At 33.7% G+C, this 11,589-nt stretch overlaps 1 protein-coding gene across 1 annotated transcript; it reads left to right on the top strand.

Moving 5' to 3' along the window:
• Positions 1-6,855: 6,855 nt before the first annotated feature.
• On the top strand, positions 6,856-9,619 carry LOC130654761 (QRFP-like peptide receptor). The gene has a single exon (XM_057457376.1). It carries the CDS (start codon positions 7,117-7,119, stop codon positions 8,593-8,595), a length of 1,479 nt encoding a protein of 492 aa, XP_057313359.1. The 5' UTR covers positions 6,856-7,116; the 3' UTR covers positions 8,596-9,619.
• The last annotated feature ends 1,970 nt before the right edge of the window (positions 9,620-11,589 follow it).

Raw genomic sequence — 11,589 nt, 5'->3', positions numbered from 1 at the left:
AAAACTCGCAAATTCGAAAAAATTAACCAAGATTACCTACCTAAGGTAGGTAATCTTCCTTAGGCTCTTTATATTTACTCACAAAATCCTATTACAAAGCGATATGCAGATCAAAGTAATGAGATCATTATTGAAACATTAAAAGGCCTAAAACAAACAAACAACAACAACATTATTTCGTCATCATCGCATATTATTTTTAAAGTTTAAACATAATAAAACAATGATATACATTGCAATATAATTCAAAATTCGAAGTATTTTTCAATGTAACTGCGTTCTTATAAGTTATCCAGCCTCTGTTCTACACAAAGCTCAAATTTTCGCATATAACATCAGAGTAGACACAATATATTGAAATTTTAAAGAATATGCATTTTGTACCTTCTTCCATGAAATTAACGAGTCAAACGAGGTTTTTTAAAATTTGTGTTAATATAATTACCGTTAATTAAATGCAGTGTTAATTTAAAGACTGTTAAGTAGAAAATTAACTGAAAGCACATTTCCTTCCAAAATTGTCTTTCCAAACAACAAAAACTTTTATTTTGATTTCCAAACCGCCTTATAATAGAGAAACCGCTTCACTATCTAAACTCTGATCGTGACGTGACAACCATTGAACTTGATCTTCGCTTGTCAACTTTGAAACCAGAACATGCGAAACTCGTAAAGAGTATCTACGAGTTTTTCCAAACCGAAAAAGGTCGTAACATCATCACTACTGGTTGGAGGGCGGCTGGGATAACAGAAACGTTAAAAGCGCTAGAGAAAATTACAAGTTCATATCATACAAAAAAGTTACTTACTGTTAAAAAATGTTTTTTCAGCTTGAAATTTTTTTTCTCTTCTTTCTCAGACTCGCGTTAATTAAATACATTTTTGGAAACAACCTTGCTCGGCCGCGATCATTAATGCCTTTTTCAAAATAATTTTATTGAACCGCGTTAATTTCATGACCGTTAATTTAATTCCCCTTAATTTCTTGACTCGTTAATTTCGTGGAATAAGGTACAACATGGTTGATATAAAAAATAAAGTCATGCAACTCTGTTTACTTAGAGTTGTCTTCTTTTGGGGATTGGTATTTCAGTCGGTAAAGTGTTAACTTCATATTTATATGGGTTCAATCCCACATAACCGTGGCTGGTTATTGAACAGAAATTTAAAACGTTTCCGTAGCTGAAATGGAAGCTTTTTAACACTCTAAAACCGCCTTTGTTGTCCCCCTGGAAAATATTGACAGGATAAATTTATTGGAAGTAATGAGGCTAACCACATTAAATATAGATCAATACTTTTTGTGACCATGACATCAGAATTGAAAGCACTGTTTTTCAACGAGAAACTACACATTGTATTTACTAATTTGCCCAAACTTGCCATACTTATGGTTTTTTGGCCAGTTGACAAATTTATAACAATCAAATTATCTTATTTTTTCTTTTAGCCAGGTGAACAAGACAAATTGATGTTAAAGTCATTTAGGCGCTAAATAATGGGTTGCTCAGTCCATCGGCAAGTGAAAAATAAAAAATTAGGCAATTTTACTAATCTTTAAATAAAAAGTTCCAGCCATGCCAACAAAGGTGCTGACAGTGTCCGAATCTGGTCAAATCATTTCAAAAGTGCTTATTTTTAAGGATTTGATTGACGCAAGGGCAAGAGAAATTAAATCACAGTTCCTAGAAAATGTCACCATATTATGCTGTTTATGCAATTAGGCAGAGAAAATTGTACATGTCCTGCATAATCCAGTTACCTTAAATTAGGGTGCAAACAAAAATTTAAACATTCCATAACTCCTTAACTTCCTGGGACTTAATTTACTTCTTTGGTAAGGCAAACAAGGTAAAGCGTATTTTGCAATCAGAAAATTTTGAAAACTATACAGAAAGACGTTCTTCATTATAGAATAGTGCCTTGGATAAAAAGAAAATGACTGCCGAATGGCTTTATAGTAAATAAAATGGAAATTTTTACATATAATTTTGCATATCTTTAAAAACTAGTCGTTAGCCCGTGGACAAATCCACGGGTTCGCCCGTCCTTTTTATACCGCATTGCGTGTGTCTCGCTACCTGCGCAGCTTAGCTACCATTTTGCGTGCCAGACAGATGTATACGGGTATTATAATATAGACTAGTCGTTAACCCGTGGAAAAATCCACGGGGTCGCCCGTCGCGTTCGCTCGTCCTTTAAATTGACCTGTCGCAACAAAGTGGATAAAAATATATCGCATTTGATATTCGTGTTTCCGTAACATCATTTTCTAACTCAGCGGGGGGTCGGTGCAAAGGCAGACAGACGGAATACGGCTATTATTATAGAGATAAAAAACATTTCATATGGTGCTTAAACATGTGGGCAGTGGACGAGAAACTGTGATTAATTTTCCTGGCCGCATTTGAAATCAGTCTCTTTGGGAATGAACTTACTGTCTTTTTATTCCCAATAACTTCTTTTATAATTTGCCATGTTTTTTTAATGTCAAACTGATACTGTTTTAGTCGATCTGTATAGTGTTGTTTTTTTTTATTATAGTTTAATAGATTCATAATTTTTTTGCCAAAATGAAACACGTTTGCTCGTCCCAGGCCTCTTAATTTTTTGGTGACGACCCAATAACTGGAGATCTGTAACTTGTTTTGCAATAAAATTTTGTGTGTAAGCTTGTATAAACCCTATATGTTTATAAGATACACTTCAACGTCACCAAGAGTAAACATTGGCAGCTTGCTGAAACAATTACTTCACGTTTCTTAGGCAGCCAACAGTCGAAAATTGATAAGGCGTTGGAATCTCAAAAGAAATTGTACAACGTCAGCACCACATTACTCCAATACTGTTGTTTTTCTGTTCTAATCGAAGCTACAATAATATTCTGTTAAAAATATCTTTTTACAGCTACTGCAACAATCACTCTAAACTGCCCGTAAAATTTTCTAACGTGGCTATAGAAATGAACAAAAAGCTTTAAAAATCCTTTAAAGCGCGATATATTCTAAGATAACCAATGAAAAAAAAGTCAATAACGAACTCTTATAACAAAACCTTTATGCAGGGGACGTCGTTTAAGGTTCAAATTTACAGCCCCTAAAACCGACCTGTCTATAGCGGACAATATTTGTAAAGAAATTTTCGATATTTTAAGATAAATTTAAAATATTAAATTACCTTAAAACCAACAAAGAAAAAAGAAAAAGAAAAATTTGCGCGCTTTTATTAGCTGTGGAACACACAGCTTCTAGTTTCGGCTGGAACCTCGAACAAAATCCTGATCTTCTGGGATTTAAGTGAAGATATGCGTATCTCAGACTCGGTTAGTAAAATTTACGTTTAATCTGCCATTTTAAAAGCTGCATGCTCGGGTTTGAAAAAGATCTTTTTTTGTCTTGTAAATGCTGCGTATGTTTTCTATACTATCACACCTATGTAAATCTTAGTAAAATGCTTTTTATTATTTTGGCTATCACAGACGTATATGGCAGACCAGCTACCGTAGTCAGTGTCAGTTAGATGGCAATTTAATACACACAGACAGCTAGCTAGCTCTATTTTGTGCTTTTCTCTCAAGTTTTCCATTTAGTTTGGTATGAGTCCATTCTGGGCTAGCCATTGTTACTTCTTGTGTTGTTTTTTACCAACCTAAAGGTAGCTGTTATGCTTTTTTCATACATCATAATTTATTATGTTTGCTTCAACATAGCAATAGAATATAATATTTTATCCTAGTGGCATAAACGAGCTTCGATGTTTATGTTTTGATGGAATTTCCACGCTTGTGCATAAAATCTAAAAAATCGACAGATTATAAAATGGGCCAGACTATATAGAAGAAGAAAGTTAACATTTAGGGAGAACTGATAATTAGCATGTAACAAGACAGTTAGTCCACGCTTATACGACTATAATACGGCGGAGATCTTTTTCGCTTAAATCTCCACAATTTTCTTTAATATGTCAATATTGTAATGTATGACTTCTCCATGTTTTTCACGCCTGACTACGACTTTTCAATGCTTGTCCTTTTGTTGCCTTAATTAATTTCTTATCTTCCATGCTTTAAAGTGTTTTCTTGATGCTTTATATATTTTATTAACATAAACTAGCTCTCATGCAGGGATATTGTGTTATTAAAACATGGTTTTACTGGTACAACTTTTAACTATTTTTAGAAACCTTATTTACTTAAAAAAATGGTGTAACTTTTCTATTTCGTTATATTTCAGTCTTGCGTTTGTGAAAAGTAATAAAAACGATTTTTAATAATTAGTCTAGCATCACCTGTCGCAAATGCTAGCCAAGCGAGGCCTAAGTTTTTATTGGTTTGCAATACGTTGATGATTAGAAATAGGCTTTGTGTATCCTCACTAACAAAAAAACCCAGCTCCGTCATAACATTGGTTCCATCTTTGTTGTATCTTGTTATTCATCAATGTTTCCTTGGCTACGCGGTCGTAGATTATCCATAGAACATTTCTCTGCGTTCGCATGGTCTATCAACTTTCGTAGCAAAGCGTAGTACGACAGAGCTTGATACAGGGCAGTAGTAATCCCAACAGCAACAACAGTGCATGCTCCTCAGTTTTGAGATTGGGAGATTTCGTACAGAAAATTCGACGAATGTTAATTTTTTTAATGCTGTTCAGTAAAACCCCAGTTTTGAAGCTAGCCAGCTTTTTTGTTGATAATAAAACACGTACTTTTGTATTCGCAATACTACTAAATTTTATTTTTTTTTAAATTTTAACACAAAATGAATAGATACACAGCGCGAAGTGCAAAGGAAACGTGCATGCTCCAGTTTATTTCCGGTTCATAAGAAATCAACAACGCAACGTTTGATTTTTTCATTGCTGATTAATTTTAAAAAGATAAAGTTATCAAGTCTTGGGTTATTCACAAGAAATTTTCCAGAGAGGATTTTACGTTTAAAACACATATCAATGTTAAAACAAATAGAGAGAAAACAGTGATTAAAAAAAGAATATCAGATAAGTCTTACTTGCAGAAAAATACGATTTTGTTCTACAAGTTGAATTTTTACAGTTGATAAATGTTTATGTAGATTCATAACACGAAAATGCATATCAACAAAATAAAAATCTCTCCTTTATATACACGAAATACCAAGTATTTATAAGTTTCATTAGCTCAGAAATATATGGAAGAGAGAGTATTTAGATTCGTATGAAAAACTCTTCTGTATTGATCAAATTCTTATATTCATCATTTTTACGGGATTACAAAGAGTGACAAGGTAAGGTTACAAAGTGCAACATGTAAAGATTACAAAATGGGGTAGCTTTGCGCGACAAAATAGGTTACAAAGTGCGACGGGATCACAAATTACGACGGCATTACAAATTACGACGGCATTACAAATTGCGACGGCATTACAAATTGCGACGGCATTACCAAGTGATACACTACACCGATGAAAAGGAATTTTATATTGGGTCTTGTTAGTGATCTTGTAGAATAGGGTTGAAGACGTGCTTCTAAATCCTTGGTAGAGGAAACTTTTGCAGTAGAAATCTTAATTCACGCTTGTTGTGGCGCATTTTAAGCCTAGTGATTAATGTGGCACAAAAATAGTATAGCTAGGCGTTTTTGTGTTTCAGTCCTTTGTTGTAATGCTAGCTGCTTAATTAAAAAATTAAAATCGTAAGTTATATATATGCAGTCAATGTGGTCAATATGTGGTCAATATGTGGTCAATATGTGGTCAATATGTGGTCAATATGTGGTCAATATGGATTCATCCAAATTTGAAACACACTAGATAACTACAACCCAGGTATGATTGGGTTTACAGTATGTGCTCAAACATTTACAAAAATAATATTTTGTGGGTACATCCTTTACGAAAAGGCAACGTTACCTGTAGGGCTACACCCAACGTGCGATGTTAGGTCTTCTTATCACTCTTCAAACAAACAACAAGGATGGATAGAGTATGACCTACAAAATACGCCAACAAATTAATTTGTTATTGTAACTATACTATCGATATATTGTGGAAAGCTTTTGCATGGACTATTGAGTATTTCGGATATGTCCATGTCTTTTTCATTTTTGTGACTCTGTCATGGATTTGTGGACTGGCAAGTCTTGAAACAATCTTATACAGTGAAGTAGGTTTTTACAAAACTACAAGACACTTAAGTGACTCTTGACTGCTAAAGTGGCAATTGGTGGCTGGATAATTGTGTTTTTATATGAACTTGCAGGAGGGTTGTATTCTTATACTTCAATCGAAGAAATACATCCCTGTAGCACGAGCCAGTTTGCATGTACAAACCGCTGCACCCAGTTTGCTGTCCAAACTAAGGGATCCATAACTTTTGACAGGCTTGTCCAAATTGTATTTAAACTTGGCACACGTATGTGATAAAAGGAACAAAGTATCAGCACTTTTTCCGTGACGTCATCGGAAGCTTGAAATTAGTCCACGATCTGTTAAAATACTTTAATTCTAGAGCGGATTTTAGCATTCTGTTTAAAGAAGCCCCCCCCCCCCCCCCCAGACCGAGTAGACCAAACCCTCTTTGATTAGTAATATGAATGGTATATGAGGTGGAAATAACGAAGTATACGTGCTTCTTGATGGATTTTAGGCCGAATGAGATTTTTTACCTTTGTTTAACTCTTTATTTTCAATTATCGACTGCAGTTTTATGTGACAAAGGTGTGCTATTCAATGGGGTGGTGGTTATGTTATCAGTTAGATTTAATTAATTTTGTGCAAAAAAAAAAATTGGACAAGAAAATAAAATCAATTTCTTCTATCTCCGGAATTGAAAGCAGTAAAAGATATTTAATTAAATCTGAGAATGAATAAATAAAAGACAGCTGTAACTTTTGATAGATTTTATGTAAAAAAAACTACTGAAAATTTGTCACGATTTGAAGTGTTTCTCCGTGTGGAGCTTGTAAACAAATTAACGTCAACGTGTATTTAGCGGCACTTTTGTCCGGCAAGATTTTGCTACATTGAGAACCAGGAAAATAGAAAGAGATAAAATTGCAGGAGTTATTTTGCGGGAAAATTTCCACCGATCGTATCTACGAAGTTTATTATTGTTATTGGTTTGAATTCGTCCATGCATCATGAGAACTTTAGCCATTGTCATCATATTTTACTTGTTACTAACTAAATCGAAATCTTTGAAGGAGGAAGAAGGAATAGAGTCTTCGAAGTTACAGAAAGATCTTTTAAATGCATGTCGTGCCTTTCGAATTAACCAATCAAAATGCAGATGCTCTTTATTCGACGTAAAATATTCGACTAACCATGCAAATTTATGTACTGTTACCGAATCAGATCGAATTTCCTACAATACAACAAAACATAAAAATGTTTGGTTACCTAATATCATGGAAAAAGCATGCTCTTATTTTAACTTGACTAGCACGCAGTGCCAATGTCAACAATTCAAATTATTACGTAAAAAAGAAGAAAAGAATTTTTGTCGAATGAGTAGAAGTGTTGCTCCACCATTAATAGATAGTCTTGATCAACTCTGTTGGTTTTTCAACGTTTCAAAAAATAAATGCTCATGTGAAATATTTAAGATTGAAGAAAAGCACAAAATATTTGAATCGGTGTGTCATTTAGAAAAATTTTTGAACAGCACAAATCACATCATCATTGTGTACGATGCTGTATATGTCAGGACACATGCCAGTATTGGTATAGTTGCTGCATTGGCTGGAATGGCAGGAAATACTTTAGTCCTAGTTGTCGCTATTGTAAATAGGAAAGGACAGTCGACCTGCAAAACTTTGTTTGCACATTTAGCGGCTTCAGACTTACTCTTTGCGGTACTACAATTTATTTACTCTGTTCCAAAATATTGGACAACAGGTTGGTTATATGGATTAGCAATGTGCAAGGTCTTGAAAAGTTCCGAAATGCTCGGTTCGATGGTAGCTATTGGCATTATACTAATTATAAGTATGGAACGTTACATAGGAATTTTAGAGCCGTTTCGCCGAGGAATATCCAAAAGTGGTATGCAGTGTATTCTTGCCTTTAACATAGTACTTGGAATCGCGTCCATAATTCCATTGATTTTATATAACAAAACCGATATAGCAAAAATATGCAGACCGATGTGGCCTAGATTAGAAAACGATACGACCATTTACAACAGCTATATTGTGATTATGTACTTTTTCATTCCAGTTGTAATAATAACATTCTTGTATATACGTATTATACTGAATTTGCATGGCACAGTAACATTTGGAAATGAAAATTGGATTGCTGATCCAAGATTACGCTTAAAACGCGTCACTGATAATAAAAAAACAATGTACATGTTACTAGCTGTAGTTATTGCGTTCATTACCTTTGTCTTTCCAAGACATATTGCTTACATATATTTCGATACGCGTGGATGGACAGGAGAAATGATTCGAACGGGTGACATAACCACTTATTTTATTTTAATGTACATAGCAAATGTACCATACCCCCTTCACGTTGCTATCAATCCTATAATTTATAGTATATTAGATGCCAAATGGAGAAAAGACGTAAAAAAATTATTACGGGACATGCAAGTTAAAGCTAGATGTTTATAAGCCAATTTTACAAGCTTTGTTGGCCGTTAAAAAACGATGGTGGTGTGATATTACACCGATTCGAGTTTAACGAGCATATCTAAAGTTTAACGAGCATATCTAAGCAAAAAACAGTGCTTGTTGTTGAGAATACTTTTACTGTTTTCTTTGCGTTTGTCATGTGTCTTCGTATCATGTAGCGTAATGTTTTCTATTAGGTACAACCAATTAATAGTTTCTGTATAAGTACTAGTCATCAAACGGTACGGAGTACAATATGGCAATTTTTTCAAGCCCTGATATATTTGTCTGGTTATTTTACGAGGAAAATAAAAACAAAAATTTCTGAACTCAAAAAATGTATTTGATATTGTACGAGGCTTCAGTGCAATAACTAGTTTATCATTATACATTTATAATTAAATACTGTTTGTACGTAAATATTGTTTAAGGGGGATTTTCACGAAGCAAATTGAACGGCGAATTCGACGGCGAATTGCATCTGAGCATGCGCAGTTTTGTTTATTTTGATTTTGCATCGAAATATTCGCTTCGCTGAAAAGTAGAAACAGTTCCTACTTTTTCGCGGCTAAAGGTTTTGCTGCTAGTTTTTGACTAATCAGAGCGCGGTTAGTAATGTAAACAATGACTTTGGCGCCTAATTTATTTTGTCGTGAAAATTAAAAAGCGAATTCGCCATCGAATTCGCCGTTCAATTCGCTTCGTGAAAATCCCCCTTTATACATTTGTAAGTAAGCTATCATGTCATTTTCCATATTCTCAAAATGTATTAAGAGTAGGCATTGTAAGACATTGTATAGTAAATCTACCTAGTTATCTTGTGGTGAAAATTTAATTTCAAGAAGAAAAAAGATCTCATGCAAGACATGCAAAAATATATTTTTTTGCAAAATTCATAATGATCATTATGTAAGAAGAGAGTATCATGTCAAAGAACCAAGACATTGTATAATACGAACACGTTAAATATAAATGTAGAGAGTATTTGTGTCTTAAACTGTGATTTTTCTTTATTTGTCTTGACAACAAGCTAGTTTCTGACAATTTATTTTGAATTCTTGGTTTCTGTACTGACTGAGGGTTTGAATTTTCGTTACATCCAGGTTAAAGGTCATAAAATATTGGGTATCTGCAGTCAATCCAAGATTATAAAGCTGTGATGCATTCATCATTCCTTGTCTTTTAAATTATGGGTCATTATGTTCTGTACACAATTAGCCAGTGGATGACGACACATATTCACCACTGGATACTGCGACGTATCACCTGTATTTTTCACTCCATTTTTTGAATGCAGTTACGACACCTGGCATTAATAGATTAAAAATTTGTGGGAATATTCTCATTGAAAATGCAATGATATGCCAGAAAAGTGTATAGTGAAGTTTACGTTTTAGTGTACAATCCATGGGCCTTGATAGGATATCAAGTACGTTCTTCATGTTTACATACATATACACGATTTTTAGATATATTATAAGAAATGTGATGAAGAATTTAATAAGCCCACTAAGATAAGATTTAAAGAGAATTCAGTCGGCTTGTCACCAAAATCTTGATTAAAACAAACTTAACTGTTAACTTGCAACATTGGGTTGTTTTCGTAGGAAGTAGAATAGTGAAGCTAGTTATAATTTTGCAGGAGAAAGTCGTAGTAAATTTAACTATCTAGATAAATTTTAAATTTTCTTTACAAAATATATATCTTGAATTAGCCTTACTAACGTTGATGCAAAATTTTACCTTAGTCAATCACGTGTGAGATATTTTTCGTGCTAAAGATAAACGTTTAAAGCCCTTAAACCTTTTTCACATTGACAGTTTTAAGGGGGTTAACGGTGTTAACCGCGGTTTAGGCGCTAAACGCGTTAATAAATATGTATTGTGAATGGTCGGCATAAAAGATAGAACGAACAGTCGAGGAATGTCCAAAGCTGTTCACTAATATCCTGCGTTGTATAAAAACAGATCTAAATATTTCAAAGTGAAAAATATAGAGAAAAATTACTGAAAAAAGTAGCTGAGGAACTAGCTTTTGAAGATAGTATGTAGCTACTGTAGGTGATTTAAAGGTGTCGCTTGTTTTTTGTTGTTTTTTTGTTACATTTTTTTTTCAATTTTCAAATTTACACAAACGGCATAACTAAAAAAAAAGAAAAATTAAAAAAAGCCATTCAATCTGGAATTTATGCAGCGGAAAGCAAGGCAATCCGAGATTTTTTAATCATGGTTTCATACAGTGCATTAATCAATATATTGCAGCAAGACCAGCTCGTTGCAGTGATTCTGTCCCACAACGCGATGGTAATTTATGGTGAAGATAAAAGCAATACTGGTGATGTGACAACGATGGATAAGAACCTTTTCCAGTCTGACGACATTAACAACAAAGACAGTACTAAAACTCCTCGACAACAGTTCTCTGAAGGAGACGATGAAGAGAAAACATCAAGTGTTCCTAGTCGAGCAAAGTACTCAAAGTTAAAGAAAAAAAGAAAAGAAATCATTCCTATGAAAGTGATTGTGATTTAATGAAGTCACTTTCAGCCATAATTAATACCCCAACAATCGAACACGCATTGACATCAAAGCAACCTGTGGATAAATGTGATCTTTTTGGTAAGTTAGTTGCCACACAGTTAAAATTTTGTTTAACAACAGTCGTTTAAATGTACAGCACAAAAAAAAATTTGCATCTAATTTGAGAGAAGAATAAAAGATTCATACGAATCTCAAACAGCAGCATTTCACTAAATGCTTCAAATGGGTGGTCCGTCCTTGGAACCATTTAAATACTTGTAAATATTAAATAATTAAGTAGAAAGTGTATTATTTGAGAAACATTTTTTCTAGTTAATTACTTTACATTATTTTACCTAATTCAAAATTTTTTCGTCCACACGACTTAACACAATCATGTTGTCAGCCCGCTGAATCAGCTCCATATATATTATATTTCAAGGCTTCTCGAAGTTCAATAGCATTTTGCTTGTA

This window comes from Hydractinia symbiolongicarpus, chromosome 8 (genome assembly GCF_029227915.1).
Source record: "Hydractinia symbiolongicarpus strain clone_291-10 chromosome 8, HSymV2.1, whole genome shotgun sequence".
Taxonomy (NCBI): Eukaryota; Metazoa; Cnidaria; class Hydrozoa; order Anthoathecata; family Hydractiniidae; genus Hydractinia; species Hydractinia symbiolongicarpus.
Note: the sequence above shows the minus strand (reverse complement) of the source record. Positions and strands in the feature narration are given on the sequence as shown.